This window comes from Ailuropoda melanoleuca, chromosome 14 (assembly GCF_002007445.2).
Source record: "Ailuropoda melanoleuca isolate Jingjing chromosome 14, ASM200744v2, whole genome shotgun sequence".
Lineage (NCBI taxonomy): Eukaryota > Metazoa > Chordata > Mammalia > Carnivora > Ursidae > Ailuropoda > Ailuropoda melanoleuca.
This window is the reverse complement of record NC_048231.1, coordinates 41,882,492-41,901,630: the sequence shown is the minus strand read 5'-3', so window position 1 is coordinate 41,901,630 and position 19,139 is coordinate 41,882,492. Positions and strand designations below refer to the sequence as shown.

General features: G+C 53.7%; 1 protein-coding gene across 2 annotated transcripts in view; it reads right to left on the bottom strand.

The window, feature by feature from the left end:
- CABIN1 (calcineurin binding protein 1) overlaps positions 1 to 19,139 on the bottom strand; it is a 125,024-nt gene that overhangs the window by 71,791 nt on the left and 34,094 nt on the right. The window contains exons 16-19 of one of the 2 annotated variants that reach the window (XM_034642006.1): positions 18,547 to 18,808; positions 12,766 to 13,026; positions 9,575 to 9,726; positions 7,304 to 7,482 (exon numbers count right to left, since the gene is read on the bottom strand). In XM_034642006.1, the coding sequence (XP_034497897.1) occupies positions 7,304 to 7,482; positions 9,575 to 9,726; positions 12,766 to 13,026; positions 18,547 to 18,808 (854 nt within the window). The remainder of the gene's footprint in view (positions 1 to 7,303; positions 7,483 to 9,574; positions 9,727 to 12,765; positions 13,027 to 18,546; positions 18,809 to 19,139) is intronic. The other variant, XM_034642007.1, reaches the window with a different exon arrangement.

The window sequence follows — 19,139 nt, the reverse complement described above, 5'->3', positions numbered from 1 at the left end:
CTCTTAAAGAATGACTATCACTGGGCAGACGATGACTCTGGGCAAGACCCAAACCACCCTAAGCATGTCCCACCTGCCTCCTGACCAGCTGAATTCAGCACAGGCTCAAGCAGCACCGTGAACAGCATGGATGCTAGCACTGTGCCCTGATAAAGGGGCATGGGGAGCTCATATGTGTCTGGGGGGGAAGTTCTGGCTTAAAGAGCCTGCAGCTTCCTTCCAGGCCTGGCTATAGTCCCACCTTTTCCTCAAAGTGGTCTATGGATATCACATTCTTTATCTGGGATGCTGTGCGCCAAGGGTCCAAATGACCTGACATACGGCTTTCTGTAACTCTGCACTAATGGCCTGGGGTGCTTCCTCCACATCCTACAGGTACCCCAGGACACCCCCAGGGCGCTGGCCTGTACTGATGCTCAGAGAATAACCAGGCGGGTCTGCCAGGGCTCGGGAGGCAAAGGCCCTCCCTTCTCTAACCTGCCTGCTGGAGCAGAGCCAGAAGAGGAGAGCAGAGGAAGGCAGAACTGGTTGCCTTCCTGCCTCTGCCACTACCTGGACGTTCTACAGATTGGCCTGGGCTGGGGGTTTTCCTGGCTTCCTGGTCCTGAGGCAGAGCAGGAAGACAGATGGAAAGCTTTTTTGCATAGGAGAGCCCAACTCAGCCGAAGAGCCAGGCTTCCTAGCCTGGACATATGCCCAAGGACTGGGCAGAGAGGGCCTTCCAGGGAAGCATGTACCTAAAATGGGACCCCACGGACTGCCCACAGCCCAGGATCCTGATTTCCTTAAGGAGCTGCCTAGAGAGCAAGAGGAAAGAAGACATACTAGTGGACAGGCTGGACAGGCTGGCTCTGCTCTTCTTCAGAATGTCCTTTTAAAAGTCTGCCCACACAAAACCTGTTCGCGCTAATTAATATTTGTGGCAAAATTATAAATATTTCATTCTCTTACTGTTAATCACTGGAACATTTCACATCTCTGCCTCTGGGCCACCCCAGCCCCTCCCTGGAATCCTTAGAGGGATGTTCATCTGCCAGCCAACTGCTGATGACACCTCCGCTTCTGAGGTGGGACCTGCAGGGCCAACTGCAAAGGAATGGCAGCTGGGGACGCAGAGGAAAAGGGATCAGGTTTGGTGACAGAAAGGCTGTCCATTCCACTGAGTGTGAGAGCAGACTATTCTGACGATTTTTTGGCTCAGGTTTGACTCAGTTCAAATCCCTCGAACATTCTCAGGATTTCCAGGCCAACCTAAAAGAACTCTTTGCTTACAAGACGCAAATTTCCTGGTACATTCTCTCCACCTGCTCCAGCAGTTAAGACTAGAAACAGCTCACAACCATTTATTCCATCAGCTCAGTTCAATGAAAGTCTGGGGGAAAAGGCATGGTTGTACCATCAACATCCGCAGAAACTCTGACTAATGAACTCTGAAAAGATCACAAATGCTCTGCCAAGTAGAAAGCAAGAGGTTTCTAAGAACAGTAAGCTTGGGTGGAATCAATATTTTGACAAATCTCTCAGCTGGACTAACTCTGCCCCAGTGGGTCCCCGCTGACCATCACAAAAGAACACATCCAGCGGAAGCCAGGCTAGCTGTGTGGGAGGGGCGCCCTCTGGCAGACCGAGGAGCCTGGACAGATGCCCAAGAGAAGAGAGCTACCAGATACACAAGGACCCCTGAAAAAAGAGGCAGACTCACAAAGGCAGCAGGTGGGCATAAGAGTATCACTGTGGCCAGTGCTCAGACAGCAGCGCCACCCCTCTGGGCCCCTGATGCTCAGAGCTGGGAGAAGACTTGGCCTCGTGTGCACTGCTCACTGTAGGACCCTCACCATGCATCACTCTGTCACACTGTGCCTTGAGCAAAGAGTCCTTGTGCCCCTATCTCGGACCCAGCTGGTTTCTCAAGCTCTCTCTCTGTAAGGTCTCTCTTCCTCCCACCCCAATCACCTCACTATCCAAACGCAGTAGGGGTCTCCAACCTCTATGTCTTTGCTCCCACTGCCTCTCACCTGAAATCGCCCTCCAGCCTCTGAAGGGCTACCTCTTCCAGAAGTCCTCCCAACCCACTAGGCCCCACAGCCAGTTCATGGCACTCCCTCTTGGCACCAACCACTGCCCCAGGACACCACCTAGGCACACACAGATCCAACCAGGCAGCACGGATCAGGGTGCTCTCCTCCTGGCTTTCGTCATGGGGCCCTCTTCCATGCCCAGCACACAGCAGGCACTCAACATATGCATGACCAGCTTCAGCCCAGAGAGGCTTCTTGGAAAATAAGAATGGAGAAAAGAACAAAGGTGACTGGCTCTGCCCTCTAACAGCCTCCCTCCCTGCCCGAACATCAGTCCCCACTTTGCAGGGGCACATGCAGGGCCACCTAAGCTCCACAACAAGCCTCTCCCACGTTGAAAATGTCTGTTCAAGGAATGTAGCTTGCCCCCCATGAGCTGACTTCTCCCTCACCCTGGGAAGGCAGGCTGGCAAGGACGGATGCCACACACAGCGCCCCCTGGCCCGAGCCCGGACACCACAGACTGCACACACAGGGCCCACCTCAGAACATCTTGGCTACTGTGCACGATGTACATTTTTACACACTTGTCCTTGTGAGGATAGCTTGGTATCTTTTTAAAGCCAGAAAGAGCAAAGCAATGGAAATACTGGACTAAGCCACCTGCCACGTGGACGAGCGGTGGGAGGAGGCCACCACTGCATCTGGCCAGAACTGAGAACATGGGCTGTGGGCAGAAGCCAAGCACATCAAACACACACTCTCCAAATCACAGGACCAGCAGATGTGGAGGAGCTCCTGGTCACAGGGGGAGCAGGGAGCCGGACTGAGGACGAAGCATGCGGTCTGCGCTGTCCCCTGAAGCGAGCCGTGACAGTGCAAGCAGAAAGACAAAGCCTGGAGAACAGAGTGTGGTCAGGGTTAGGGGCAGCACGGGCAATATTGGTGGAGGCAGTGTAGGTGAGCAGGCAAGGATGAGCACAGATGGGACACAACACAAACGGTGACAACATGGCAGGTGAGGACAGATGGTCACATGGGAGCTTGCATAGGGCACCCTGGGCTCCCATATGGCCCACACCCTACAGCCTGGGGCTTAGGGCAGGCTCTGTTCGTGCTGTAAGGAGGGCCAGATGGGCGTCCTGCAACCCTGAATACCAGCCTCCATGGCTCCCACTCTTCTCCCAGCTTGTTCTCTGTTCCCACCCTTCACAGTAAACACTGGCACACCCCCAGACCTTTGCTAAGCTTTGCCTTCTCAGGAAGGCCTCTCACCCACCAAGGCCAGGCCAGGTCTCTTGGGGGTGGTTTGAGTTGCACCCTGACCCTTAGCTGATTCACAGCTTCACACTTGCCTTCCCCAAGCACCTGCAGCAGGAACCAGGATCATTCCATGCACCCAGCGCGATGCTGATGGGCCTTGGATGGGCATGGCCATGGGCTGGCTGAAGAACCCCACAGAAGGCTCAGCCTCAGACTGACCACAGGGCAAGGCCTCTGCTTTCTGAGGCCGACTGTGGCTCCGAGATTCTCAGGTGACATTGAGCATGGCAGGCAGACAGCAAGGGTCTTGGCAGTCCAACAGAGCCACTATGTACATATCCCGAAGGCTGGCTGAGCTGGGCGAAGTATGGACCAAGGCGTCCTGTGACAACCCTGCTTCCTAGGCCCTGCTACTGACAAACCTCCAATAAGCTAAGCAGGGAAATGCACGCAGGTCCAGTCTCCATAAGGTCAACTGGGACCTTCCCAGTGTTAGTCTTCTCTGTCCTGGGATGGAAGGAGACTTAGACCCCAGCTCTCCCTTGGCTCCACACCAGCTAGGCGGGCAGCCCTGGATGAGCACCCAATTGCCCTCAGCTTGGCTTCCTCCCAGAAAACCGGACACATGTCCAAACCTGCAGGGCAGCTGTGAGAATGGGACTCCAGGCACCTCTCCCGGAGCCTAGCCCAGAGCAAGCACACACTGCTATGTGGTGGGGCCCAGTTACTCACACACACGCTCACATACTCCATGCCAGGCAGGGGTACAGAATTTGTTCAGAAATCTCATCATGCTATATTTGAACATGTGTAAACAGCAATCACTGGGAGCCCCTTGAGGGTCACAACGTACTCCCTATGTGATTTCCTTTTCCTGGTCAGGAAGTGTTAACACTAAGGATTTCAGGACTTTGGACAAGTCCCAAGATGGAAGGGAGAAATCAGGCAGACAGGAAGGAGTGCTCAGGCAGGGTTGCCAGTAGTGGCAGCCATGACTTAGTTCGTCCTCTTTCTTGGTCTCTCTCTCAGCTTGGCCAAAGGGCCCCTCTTCAGGTCAGCTGTGGGTACCCTCTCAGCCGACCTGCAAAGGGCTAGCTTTCAAACCTGACCGTGGTGGAGTCTCAGAGCAAAACAAGGGCCAGTACCAAGGGTTTTTTAGCCAGAGCTGTGGACAGGCTGTAGGAAGCTTCCAACACTAGTGCAGGATGGCACAAGGGTACAGGTGGGGCCAGTCCAGAGAGCAAATCTGGGTCCTACTGAGAAGCCATTATCAAATGTCGAGTATCTCCATAAAACATGAAGCTATTTTTCTCTCTTTTAAAAATGTACCCCAAATAAGAACTGACCCCAGCTGACTTCTGATTTTGAAGCATAGGTATACAAAAGTAGAAGGGCAGCTCGAAGGCAGGGTGTCCTAACTGTACCCAAGGGAAGTCCTAATACCTGGCTCCCTGTCTAGCTGGTAACAAGTTAGCCTCTGACAGGCTGCAGGGTGCAAGAGACTTGGGCCCAGAAAGCCAGAGGCCCAGGCCTACTCAGAGGCTATTGCTTCCAAGGACACCACTTGCCCCTCTTCTGAGGCCACACCACTGGCCTGAGAGACAGGGTGCAAACCATGTGTGGTGCTGCATGGCTCTTGTGCCAACTCTGATGACCGGGGGATGACTGCGTCTAGGATGTGGCTGCAATGTGTGTGCACCTTCCTTTAATACCCATGAGAAAAACATTATTCCCATTCTCCAGGTAAGGAAACAGGCTCAGAGTGAAGTCCCTCACCCAAGGTGGCCAAGCAAGGTAGCAGTGGGGCTGGGATTGAAATGCAGATCTCCCTCACTCCAAGCCTGCTCTGCCCTGGCCTCCCTGTCTGGCCTTGAGTGGGTCACTGAACTGCTTCTCTTGGTCGGTACCAGGGCTAGAAGCTCCCATCAGCCTTCCTGGAGAAGGGCTTGGCCATGGCTTAGAGTGAGCACTAATGCCCCATCCTCCCACAAGGGAGGCTGGTCTCAGGCTGAGGCATTGTATGAAAAGTGTGAGGCTACACGTTCTCCCAGGGTAGTTAGCCAGCCCCGGCTGGGTCACAGGAGGCAGGAACAGAGGTGGGCAGTGCAGGCCTTGAGGCTACCAGCATATCCCCTGACACAAGCAATCTGCTGCTTCTGCCACAGCCAGGGCCTTTCCCTACGAGCTGGTATAATAGCTAAAAGGGCCACTTTAACATTCTAAGATCATGGCTATTTTAGGGCCCGAACATTTTCCTGTTGCAGACACTGCTTTCTTTCTGAGGTGAGGAGGGCAGGAGTTCTGAAAGCACTATGCAGCCAGGCCTGTGTGGAGCACAGCATGGCCAGTCCAGAGCTTCCTGGCACACCGGGCTGGGACTGGGTAAAGGTAGACCATGGTTCCACATCATTGACAGAAATCACTTTGAAAAAAAAATTTTTTTTACAATCACTGAAAAATGTACAACCATTGAAATTATATTTGAGCCCATATGTATGGCTCCCTCTGCAAACTTCCAGGGCAAGTAACCAGTATGCTGGCACTCAGGACATGTCACACCAGTGCCTGCCCCCAACACTCTGCTTCCCTACAGCTCCATGTGCATGGGGCAGCTGGGCAGCACTGCCTGGCGACATCACGGTCCCTTCCTGCCTCCCTTCCTCTCTGCTCCCGGGGGTGTGCCCACACTAGGGGAGCCACTTCCAGCTCTAGGGGCTACCCAAGCTTGGCTCGAACCTGCAGGGCTGGAAGGGGTGCCAGCCACAGGCCTGTGGACAGCCACGAAAGGCGTTCCTCTCTCACAAAAGCTGGCATGATGTTAAATCCTCACAGGACGTACCTGGCAGAAACTAATTTGCAGAGCAGATTGATAAAAAGGCTGGGAACAGGGAAGTTTTCCTGTTGAACTTGGGCTAAGTAAGAAGGGGAAGGGCTTGCTTCAGGATGTGTGCAGGACTGAATCGGTCCTCTGGGGTGCAAGGAGGTAACGCAGTCAGTCATGCAGCAGCACACACTCAGCTCTACAACCTGTCTCTCCACACATTCCCTGCAGGCCAAACAGAATCCAGGAGGGGCAAGTCTCCTCTCCTCTCAGACCACCAAATCCCTGCCCAGAGGGCTCCCTCATGCCGGCTTCCTTCAGTGCTTCTCTAAACCAGCCCTTTACACCCCTTTCACTCACAACACCGCGTGCTCTGGGAACACACACGATGGGTGAGGGATGTCCCACACCCTGGGGAAGGCAGAGCAAGGCCTGTTTCCCCACAGCCTGATGCGATCATCAACTTCTGAGCGAGGCCTGCGTGTCTGTCGGCATTGTCACTGCCTCCCCAGAACTCCACTTTAATGCCCTCTCAGTCCATGGATTTGGCTCATTCCAGCAAAGCCTTTATCACAGCTTATTGCTGTAAAGGTGAGGAGAACATGAAGAAATCAAGCTATGAGGTCAGCATGCGAGCCTCCTAATGTTAGTAAGAAATGTGGTTTAAAGGTCGCCACCTGCCCTATCCCATGTAAGGATGGCCTCGTACACGGTCCCAGCTGACTCCCCCCACTGCCCTATCTGGACTCCCAGGGGTGACAGACTCAGCCTTCCCACGGCTGTCAGAAGGATGTGCCGTAATAATGCAGGCACGATGCCAGCACCACTGGGCTGACTGCACAGAGGCCACTCCAGGCAGCCTACAGACCCCGAAAGCGAGTCCACAGAGTCTTCCGAGTGCCCCTAACACTCCCATTCTTCAGGTGGGAAGATATAGGCTCATAGACACAAGACACCTTAGCCTGCCCTGCCCCTTCCCAGCCCCCAGATGGGCTAACTGGCAGGTGGCGACCCTGAGCATGTTTTGGAAGCACAGAATCACCGTGAGGCCATGAGGTTAATGAACAGCCGCAACATTGCCCGTGTCACCCCAGACCCAGCAACCCCCCTCACCAAAACAAAGCGATTCATCACCCGAAGCACCCTCCCCCGTGATTGGCGTGCCGCCCTGGGCTGGCAGTAGGGAGAACAGGGACTGTACCGTCCGGCGTCGCCTGCTGGTGGGGTTTTTTACATTTGACGTAATCGTGGTCAATCGGAGTAGCTGTGTAAGGTGGGGATGTCAGACCTGGGCCAGAGGAGGAGGGGAGGGAGGCTCCGGGGCCCGGCAGTGTCCCAGCTGAAGAGTGGGAGTCCTCGTCCACCAGGCAGGCCTTCTCTCTGTGGGAAGATGGTTGGGGTGCAGGTCAGAATCTCTACATCCCACCGAAACGGGACGTGTGCTGGTCTGAAACAGTGCCCTTCTTGACTGCTGGACCCCATGCCACCTTCAAGGGCTTCCTCTGCCCTCCTAGGGCCCACTGCTCCCACACACCTCAGATGACTTGCCCCTCTGGCTGGTGGTCCAAGGTGCTGAAGGAGCTGCCCCCATGGCACCCACTTGGGCTCTGGCCCCCAACTGGCCACTGTCCAACTGTCTCAGGCCCCAGGCCCCAGGAGACTGCAGGGGAGATGACAAGCCCTTCCTGAGAAGCACCTACCCCAGGTCCCCTCCATGCCAAGTCAGCATACCCTTCCATGTGATGCCCGAGGCCTGACAGATTTAATCCCCAACAAGATGCAGACAGAGAAAACATCTGGGTTTACTGCAAGCTCCCATGTGTATAAAGATATCTGCTACAACGCTGTTGAGCAAAAAAGTTAGAAACACCTGAAATGTTCCATCAAAATGGCTACAGAAAACGATGCACCCATGCTATGGAATAATACATAGCCACAGACTGCTGATAGCCACTACATAGAATGGAGTGGATGGACCCCTTGTCATGGGAGAAGTAAACTCCAGAATAGCAGCTTCAGTAGTTTGTTTTTATAAAATAAAAAAAACTCTATAATTGTACATGTAAATGTAAGTGTGTGTAAATGCACAGATAATTATTTGAGAAAATAAAGTATGAACAGTGGCTAATTCTGGGGAGGAGAAGGAATTTGTCACATTTTAGCCTATCTGTTTATACATTGCCAGAATTTTCCATAACTAGAATACATTCATGTATTATTTGTATAATTTAATAATTTTTTAAAAGATTTTACTTATTTATTTAATTGAGAGATGGAGAAATGAGTGGGGGGAGGGCAGAGAGAGAAGCAGAAGCAGACACCCCCCATTGAGCAGGGAGACTGACACGGAGCTCGATCCTGGGACTCTGGGATCATGACCCGAGTCAAAGGCAGACGCTTACTGACTAAGCCACCCAGACGCCCCTATAATTTAATAATTTTTTTAAAAGATTGATTTATTTGAGAGAGAGAGGAAGAGCAAGCGTGCACGTGAGTGGGGGGGGCCAGAGAGAGAGGGAGAAAATTCCAAGCAGACTCCCCGCTGAGTGTCGCATAACCCTGAGATCATGACCTAAGCTGAAATTAAATTGGACGTTTAACTGACTGAGGTACCCAGGTGCCCCAGTAATTTTTTTTTTTAAAGAGTTACGATCAATAAAAGACAACATCATTGTACTTGGGGGCCCTCTGTGACTAAAAAGTACACACCTATAATTTCTAGGGCACACCGCATCCACCTGGGTGACCTGTCAAGTGCATGCCCATCTCTCCCATAAGACAATGGGCCTCAAGGACAGAGCCTGGGCACAGGTCTCTCTGGCACTAAGCTGAGCCCTGCACAGTGCCCAGCCAGGCAGGGGCACAGTGGTGAGGCAAGCTGGGACGAAGCTCCAAGATGTGGACACTGGGGCAAAAGAAGTCTGGGCCACAATCAAGGGGAGGCCCAAGGGTCCTCTCCAGCCCAGTGAAGGAACCACACCAAGGCCCTAGCTTCCCCACACTCTCGGGCACCACAGGAAGAGCCTCCAGTGCCCCTCTCTGCTTCTTGGGAGAATAGGCAGCACACAGGCCCTAACAAGGCCCCCACTCTTGGGACAGGCCATGGAAAAGGACCCAGGAATAAGAACTTGCAACGTGAGAACTGCTTTCCTGCAGTGCTCTGCATAGGGCAGAGCTGTGCCCCCATGCAGGGAAGGAGAGGGAAGGAGCTGGCTTCTCCCTAGGACCTGCCCCTGAGGCTGGGGTGGCACCGGGCACGGCTCCAGCGTGAGGTGACCTGGTGTTGCACACTCAGCCTCTCCTCAGTTTCAACAGAAATAACTCGGTCTAGCAACCAGGAGTCTCCAGATGAGTTCCAGGGGCTCAACTAGCTCTGATTTACTCAGCAGCAACCCCCTGAATGCCACTTTGCTATAAATGAGCCAACAGGGTACATATGGGATAAGTTGCAGGGTGAAAGCGTGCTACTCACTTCTCTGAAGCTTTGGGCGTATTCTTCTCCTCGCCCCTGGCAAAGGGTCCTTCTGCAGCCTCCTTCATGAAGTTGACCAGGACCTCTGCACTGACCCCAGAGTCGGGCTTCCCCAGGAGCTTTAAGATGGAAGCGTGGAGCCGGAAGTACACCTAAGAGAATGATACTCGGGTGTGAGCAGCCCTTCCAGTTGCTAAGGTTCATTCCACAGGCCAGTCGGTCACATTGGAAAAGAGCCCCTAACCAAGGAGACAGGCTGCCACACACTGCCCTTTTTCATTCACTTTTAAACCAGCCAACCTATACGTCATTCAAAGCAAGCTCTGACAATTAAAATGGACACGAACTCTCAGCGTTCCAACTTCAATGTTCAGCCTGTAACGCAGGCAAGTGGTGGTAAGACAATGAGAGTAAGAACCCTCAGCCCCGCTCCCTGGGCACCTCCTCCTGCCACAGCCCCTGCCACCCTCTGTGGGACCCTCTCCTGGCACCCATAAAAAGGGGAGCCTCTGCGCCGCGGACTCCCTGAAGTGAGGAACAGCTGACTTCTGTTTGTGTGCCCACAGCGGGGCTAGCCAGGTACTGAAGGCCTGGAGAAGCTTGCCCCACGGGGGCAGGACGGGTAGGAGGTATGCTGCACCCTTCAGGGCCTGGGCTTTTCTTCATTTCCTTGAGTCCTCACCACAATTCTCCATTTACAAATGTGTGAGGCAAGTTGCCCAAGCCCCACAGCCAGCAAAGCCCAGGGCCAGGTTAAACTCAGGTCCACCCTGCCCTCTACTGCTCCCAAGCGAACACCGCACCACACACAGGCACCTCCACGGCGACTCGGCCTGACTTTCACACCCACATGTGGGTGCAATGGGGGCTCCCGCCTGTGGCACAGACTCCCACAAAGGATGTCATGAAGACAGGGAACCCCTGTGGCTGCAGACCCTGATTAACCAGCTTCCCCTCAGCCAGAGGTGGTTCTCAAGAAAAGCTGCCAAGGACCCACCCAGGTGAGATGCCAGGTGGCCCGCCCAGGCAGCACTCTCGGGGAGGCATCCTGGACAGAGGCGCCCACTCCCAAAGCCCCTCCACCTCTAGCCCGCCTGCGGCCCCCATAGTAATGAGCCCACCTAGTCCATTTTCAGCCACAGAAAAACTCGGAGGCCTCCCGTACATGTGCAGGTGGCTCCGCCTGGAGGAATGCAGAGTGTTCAACTGGCAAAATTTAACCAAGTGGCAGGTTCAGTATTTGGACTGAAGGTTCAACAGCAAAGGTGAATTTTCACCAGGGCAGGGTTAAAGTCTTAAGAGAAATGTCATTTTTAAAGCAGCTGAGTGCTCGTTCTCCTGTGAGCCCGCACGGTGTGCTAGGCCTCAGTTCCTCACCGGGAAGTCCCAGGCCCCACAGGGATACCATCCTGCCTGCTCATCGGTTCCATCAGGCAGCAGCAGAAGCCAAAAGTCAAAGAAACACCACGGACAAAAACAGAGTTATCGTTTTCCCGAGGGCGGGACTACTTCCCTGCACACGGGTTCGTTGCTACCAGAGGTGCTGCACAGGGGTCTGGGCTCAGGAGAGCGGCCCCAACCACCCTTCCCTTCTGCTGCTGACTTAGGGCAAGTCGCACCAGCTCGCTGGGCCTCAGCCTTCTCAGCCCCAAAGTGGACATCCTTCCAGGGACAGGCCCATGAGCCTGAAGAGAAAGCATGAAAGAGCTATGATGGGAAGGACATGGGACCTGGGGCCAGGAATGACGGCAACCTGGAAGCTGCCGAAGACGTGCTCGATACAAAACTGCGCTTCCGCGTTTCACCACGAACCCTCTGCACGTGGCCCCCAGGCGGCTGCAGCCAACCACTTGGCGTGAACCATTTTTCAAAGGCAAATTTATAAAAAGGAGACTTTTTTGCTTGCTTCCACAATTAGCAGATATTAAAAAGAGGGAAAACATGGTTGAGGGAAAACAGACATGCTCATAGATCAGTATAACCTTTCAGGGCAACAAGACGCTGTGGATGCAACATGAAATGACCCTTGGAAATACTCCCGTAAGTGCTCCCTGACAGGCATGCAAGGCCAGGCCCTGTCTGCACCCTGTCGAGGAAGAAGTGGAAAAGAAGGCCAAACCCATGACGAAGGGATTGCACAAATAAGTGGATGTCTGGCCAGACTAGAAGGCGCAAGGGCAGGGAAGGAAGCCCACAATGCCTTGCACTAACTGGTCTGTGGAAGATGCCAGTTGCAAAATGATAAGAAAATGTTACTATGTATCTATACGTTAACAGGGGGAAAGATCAAGAACAATAAGGACATGCCCAAACTGTGAACAGGGATTATTGGGTTGGGGGGCTAGGATCACTAGGGACTTTAGTTTTTCATTTTAAACACTTCTGAATGTTTGATTCTTACATATTTTATAACCATGAATATGTGTTAATTTTATAATCAGAAAAAAAAAAAACATCAAGGCAGACAAGGCATAATAAGCAAGCAGATTCTGGCCCAAACTCCAAAAAGCTTGCCGGGCACAGGGGACTAGCAAGGGCTGGGCACGCAGCCTCAGAAAGAGCAAAGCTAACATGCTCAGGAAGCAGCAAGGCCTGGGCCGGCCCAAGCATATGTGGATCCTCACCCGTGCACTCGGTTTCCTCCCTACAAAAGGTGCTGCCCGCAGTCTCCCAGCCTGCCTCCCAGCGCTGCCCTGAGCATCAAGGAGAGCATGGTGTGAAGTCCTCCAGAAATCGTAAAGCAAATCCAAGCAGTAAACAACTGCTCTTCCCTCGAGGAGCAGTGCAAGACCCCAAATCTTGGGCCAAGAGAACAGGCCCTGTCCTGCCAAGCTGGGTGCTCTGGGCACAGCCTGTGCCCTCACCAGGAACAAAGGCACCAGGAGATGCTGTGCCACATCGATATCATCACCGAGTCAGGTTCTGGCAACCTGCACGTGCTAAGGAGGAAAGGCGATTTTCTTCTGGGAAAGACACACAAAACACTCACTCTCCCAGAAAGGATGGTAAGCACCCCTTAGAAGAGAGAGGAAAGGCTGCTTTAATGTCATTGCACACAGAGCTGCGGAACACAGAGAAGTTTCCAACAGGTTGCACGGGAGTCACTGGGACCTCATGCCCCATCCCCAGGGAGACAAGGAGTCTGGCCCGCCCCTGCCCTGCTTCCCCACCCGAGGCCGGCACGGTGTCACCTCCAGGGCCTCCATGGCCAGCTCAGGTGGGTTGTGGTAGTGGATCTTCTTGGGGTAGCGGGCAGCCTCCTCGTGCAGATAGTGGCCGGCCTGTCTGTAGTGCAACAGGTAAACAGCAGGCGGCTGCTGCTGCTTCTCGGCGACCTTGCCCAGCATGTAGTGGATGAGCCACTCCTCCTCATCACCGTCGCCCTCGCAGCGGGCCGCAGACGTGAAACAGTGCCTGGCTGTCTCCAGCATGCTGTCACGCCGGCCCTCCATCTGGAATGAGAGCACGAAACCAGGCTGGGCTAGGCCCAGGGTCTGAGCCTGCACAGGACCATGCTTTACCCTGCAGGAAGGCCTGCTGCCTTCTTTGCAAACTTATAATCTTCTCAGCAACCCAGACACACAGAAGCGTCATCACCATTTCATAGCTGGGGACACCGAGTGTGGAGAGGCTATGGGACCCGTCCGAAGCACACCTCAAGTAAGGCACAGAGCTGGACTGAAACCCACGTCTCCTCACGGCAGCTCCAGTGTCCTTTCTTTTACCGCCCCCCGCAGTATCTGCACTACACAGTTCACGAGTTTACAAAGTACCTCCTGGTGCCCTTCTTAAGGTCCCAGCTGTGACCCTCACTACGGCTGCAGTGAGGTCCTCTGCCTGGGAGGGGGAGACAGCATGAGGCCAGGGCTGCCAGGAGAACTGGGCCAACAGCAGCTCTGCTGTGTCGGTCTGAGCATGCCAAGAGCCAACACCAATGTTCTGAGCCCCCACTGCAGACGATGAGCACTTCGTTCTCTCCCCCGCTCACTAGGGTGGGAAAAAGGAGCTGGAGAGGGTGTGCACCCAACACACAGCAACACAGCACTGAAGAGGATAATGCACCCCTGAGGTAACACAGGACATCCCATCGTGTCCTCTGCACCCTTCCAGAGGGACCCGGGGTGCTTACAAAGCAGCAGATTCCTGAGCCCCACCCAAGACCCATTGCCTTGGAGCTGTGCCTCCAGCCACCTCTCACACACTGCAGGGTGGAAACAGCTCAGAGGATCAGCTTCTAAGATGCTTTCTAACTCTGAGGATCACTTTTCCCAGTCCCTGTATAAGGGCTATGGGCCAGTACCTAGGTGCGATCTACATGGAATATCAGCCATCACATGTGTGCGTCTCTTCATCCCAGAGCTCCTGGGCTAGGAGCTGGAATGAAGACTGTCTGTGTGGGGCCAGAGGGGCAGCTGTTCCCAGAACCCCAGGTCTCTGGGCCCTCATCTCCATGGCCCTAGCTCCACAGCAGGGAAGCTGCGACCTCTTCTAGTCTTGTCTCGGGGACCAGACGAAGGGAGAGGCTATAGGTACTAAGCTCTGGCGAGAGCGCTGCCTACTACCTATGAGAGGAGTGTCTGTGCCCCACTGCGCACAGGAAGGCTGCCCTACGGACGTTTGTCCAGCAGACGCTAAGCTATGTGACTCTCCCGTAGCAACGGCCCTTGGGCCGGCACAAAGAACCCCACCACTCCATCAAACACTTCTTGGGAAAGAAAATTACCATCCTCCATCAAGACACCATCAGTGGGTGAGATACGACAGAAAGAATCACAGTGTAGAGGCAGGACACAGCACAAGCCAAGTGACTCCATCATACCCCTCCAAAATGAGATTCTGTGGCAGCTCCGTGTAAGGAAAAGGCAGCCACTTCACTGGAGTCCTGTTCTGACGGCTCTGTACCCATGTGGCCTCAACCAAGTCACTAGCCCTCTGCCCACCCAGCTCTGCCACTGAGGGTCACAAAGCCATCCACTGAGAAAGGAAGGGCAACTGTGAAGAGCCCCATCTGGACTGGCACCACTCAGATCCCCACCAAGAGGTCAAGCCCCTCCCTCCCCCACATAAAGCACATGCTGCCAGAGTCCCCATCCTCAGTAGGTGCAGCGGTCAGAACAGTTCGGACAGGAACAGGAGGGAGAGGCACTGAGCTTCCGCTGTGTTCCAGAGCTCTGCCAGATACCCTCACACCACCTGTCCACCCCAGAGCGCGATGTGCACCCGCTGCTGTGGCACCCCATTCACCTCGTGGCCAGGATGCCTGGCCCAGGGCTGGCCCATGGAGGGGCTAAGGAGGTGTCCCTTCTCACAATACCCCACACAGGAGGAACGGTCAGCCTGCTTACAACAGCAGGGCCATCAAGCTCCTCCCTCAGGCCATACAGCTAGAAGGCTCTGGCTCCAAATCCTCTGCCCTTGCCTGAGAATTGTCAACAAGGGAAACCACTGGTTTTCCTGTAACACACACCTTTGGCAAGTTTGCAGGCAGAAGCTGAAGCACACAGCTTTCAACAGGTGTCTTACAGCTCATCTGATTAGACACAATAAATCCAAACAGCTCTAAGCAGCCAAGGGGCTGTGTCCAGAGGTGGAGAAAAACAGGAGGCACAGGGTAGCCCTGCAAGGCAGTTTTCACCCTGGGCAACAATGCAAAACCTCCTTCCTTCCCCACCTGCTGGGACACAGCTGGTGGATTTCCATCTCTCTCCTGCCACCCCCGACACTCCAGGAAGATGGCCTGGGAGCCCAGTTTCAGGCCATGAACTACCTGGGCCAATGGCTTCCAAAGGATCAGAATGGAGTTCAGCCACAGAGGCCATGAGCTACGCAAGAGAAAGAACAGGCAAGGGGAAGAGGTGTGCAGGGAGTTGACCTGGGTCTCCCGTCTATCATCCACTCTGCCTTCCCTGCCCCTTCTTGGGGGAGCCAAAAGTTCCCTCCTTTTGGGGAACTCTACAAACAAAACCCTCAAATACCAGTGGCAGAAAGGGCACTCTGATTTCTCATCATATTTATACTTCCTGAAAAACCTCTATTCTGCTAAATCCTGATGGGCTTCACTGGTGGGGGATTAGAGAAAGAATCCCCAAGGTCCATGCTCCACCCACCCCAGGGAGTCCCAGCAGAGAATAACAGTGTTCCTGGTGCTACCAGGGAGTTAGTTCCGAGCCTGCTCAGCCCTGGGACCACTACAGTACAAACAGAATGGAGCAAGGGGCCTCTGCACAGGACAGTCACAATGCAAGAGGGTTGTGTGGTATGGATGGAGCTCAACAACATGGTGCTGAGTGAAAAAGAAGCTCAATGCCATACACAGCACGACAGCATTTCAGCTAGAAGAAAAGAACAGGTTAATCATGGCATTCTTTCTAGAAGTATGTGTATACATAAGAAATAGTGTTTGTTTAAAGTCTGGAAAGATACAAGCCTAACTTGAAGAATGAAGGGACCAGAAGGGGGGTGGGAGGAGCCAAAAAGATTTTAGCTTTGTCCTTACTGTGGCAGTTGTTTTAAAGAGGGTGTTTCTTGTATAACTGAAGAGTGGTTTCTATAAGGGAGGCGATGGTTAAAACAAGGGCCATGTTGCTCCTCTCGCCCATTTTTTCCAGAGTTTGGCCTTGTCACAGAACCCAACCCCTGTCCTTGCCCCGTGGCCACACTACCCTTCCTGCCACCTTTGTCTTCTGCCACTGGTGCCAGACTCATCCCCAGGCCAGGTCTAATCCACCCAGGGAGACTGCGAAAGTGCAGCTTTTGACTGTGAGTCCCCGATGGGGCTTTTTAACAAGCTCCCCACTCTTCCCGAAAAAGGTTCTAATGTCTGGTCATATATGGGAGCTACTGTTCTCACTGGCCTGTAGGATTCATGCACTCTGGACAGAGAAAGAGAGGGAAAACCTTAGGGCCGAAGTGCCCAGAGTCCGGCCCCGAGACAACCCTCCCGGTGCACTGGCGGTGGCACGCGGAGCTCATGGGAAGAAGGTGAGGTCACTGGCATTCCTCAAACAACACCCCGAGGCAGAGCCTCAGGTCATGCTTCCAGCTTGCCCTCGTCAAGTGTGGGTGACGTATAGAGACCGGGAAATGCGTGGAGAGCGAAGGGGATTTCAGCCTTTTTGAGGCTTTCTCAAAGTGTACCATAACGCACTCCGATGTCCGGCAGGACCTTGTGTGGGACCTCTGAGGCCCCCACGGCTACGGACGTGGCGGCGACAGCAGTCACGACAGCACAGGAACATTTGGGAACGTTTGGATTCCGCTCATGTTCTTCCAGCACAGCCCCCCAGCACTTTCATTGACGCCCATCCCTGCCCAGCGTCATTCTGCAGTCAGTCTCCTGCTGATTTCTGCACCTAGCCTGATGCTGTAACGCAGGTCTACTGCAAAGTTGAACTGCAAATTTTGCAAAAGATGTGGGATTTCATGAAGCTGATGAAAGTAACGAGACAAAGCCTTTATACATGAGCACCAGGCACATTTAATGTGGTTGACAACCGCCCAAAGGGAAGACAACTGTCAAGGAAAAGACCGTAACACGCTCTTCTAAGGCACAAAGACATCAGAGAATCCTGTGAGAGGGAAGTAGCCCTTGAATACTTCTGCAAAGGCAGCTGTCTAAATTTATGCTGCCGAGGGGAAGGGACATCATAGCACGCTGTCATAAAACTGCTGGAAAATTAAGCTGCACCCAAACCAACCAAACTCAGTCATTCATGGTTCATTTAAAGAATTAATACATCCTTGCAATTATCACCAAAGTCCTAGGAAGGTAAGATTTAGGAGTTATTTTCATTATTATTCAATTACTAAGATAAAGTCCCAATCACACCTTGTAGGCACTATTCACTAGGATAATTCAGCCCTATTGTGAGTGGCTTCACTTTGTGACCCTTTGCTAGAGCTGACTGCCCTCAAGCAGCAGCCCCTCCCCCTCACACCTCTGCTACTGGGTAGGGACCTCGCCCAGGTATAAAAGGGGCCACTGCAGGAGGGTAACATTTATGTTGTTATTACATTCCCATTTATGCTTTTCCATACCAATTAAATTTTTAATGCTAAGGACACCTCACTTCTATATAAAATCAGTAAAAGCAGCAAAGAACAGTTACTTCCTTGCACAAGGCTGGGACTTCCCCTACTTAGCACAACGTGGGAAGGTCAGGGTCATCACGAGGCCAAGTACTCTGGAAGCCTGTGACCTACCCCTGAAGGGTCACAGGGGCCAGGGGTAGGGGGCTGGGCATGACAACAGAGGCCTAATCTCAAGGACGGAGGGGCGGCGGCACAGCCATAGCTGAGAGTCCTACTGACCAGGCTGCTCTCACTGAGAGCATAACAAGGCAGTGGCAGCATTAACAAGGCCATTGTCTTGTTTGGATTTTGACCACATATGATCACTACAAGAAACAGGCCCCTTCAGCACTCTGCTCTCCTAGAAACACTTCTGGAACGCGGCGTCTTATTGCCACATCTTAAACATGTCGGTGGGACTCCTTCACTTCCATCTCAAGGAGCCAAGGGTGCCCTGCTCAACAGAGACCTCAGGCCAGACACGCAGCAACTCGCACTAGAGGGGAACCCCCTATCAAGACGGACTTCAAAATTCCCAACACAGTGTCAAAAATTTTATAAGGACTCAAGAAGTTCCTTGAAGGAACAGGGAAGAGACAGCTACTTCTGGTGTCCAACACGCCTCCCCTGCCTCTCCACTGCCGGGAAACTGATGACTGACCAGCCAGATCACAAGAGCCTGGCCCTGAACACCCCCACACCAGACTAGGTGTCTAAAGACCAAGGTCCAAGCTGTCACTGACCATAGTATGGCTTCAGTCTCATGAGGAGAATCATCTGTGAGCTCCCAGCATCACTGTGAGGACAAGTGCAGGCATGGTCAGGACAGAACTCAGGACAGAACCTGAGGGCACTTTAGTCAGATGGCAGGGTGGCAGCCCCTCTGCAGAGCCCCTCCTCACCTGCTGCACGAGCTCAGGGGGCAGCTCAGCTCTCCACTGCTTCAGCTGGCGTGAGGCGAAGGAGTGCAAGGCGTAAGACATGGTGCCATACTCGATCCACAGGGACAGGTTGGAGCTGTCGATTTCCAGGGCCCGTCGGAAGCAGTTCAGGACAGGCGTGGCGTGCTTCCAGATGGGCCCATCACTCTTCAGCTCATTGGAGTTCAGCTTGTCCTGAATGCGACTAGCCCGGGCCAGAGCCATGCCTGCCCAGGAATCAAACCTGTGGTCACGACAAAAGCTCCAGTAAACACACGACTGCCCTTAGAGCACTGCAGACATGATAGCCTGCAGGGCGGCAACCCCAGGTTTGTGGGAGCCCGTCTCCCCGGCCAGGGCCCAGAGCCTAGCTCTACCACCCAGTGACTCCCTGTCTCTGAGCTATGACATATGGCTAAGAAAACCCACCTCAATGGGCCACCTGGGTGGCTCAGTCAGTTAAGCATCTGCCTTCAGCTTGGATCATGATCCTGGAGACCCGGGATCAAGCCCCGCATTGGGCTCCCTGCTCAGTAGGGAGTCTGCATTTCCCTTTCCCTCTGCCCCTCCCCCTC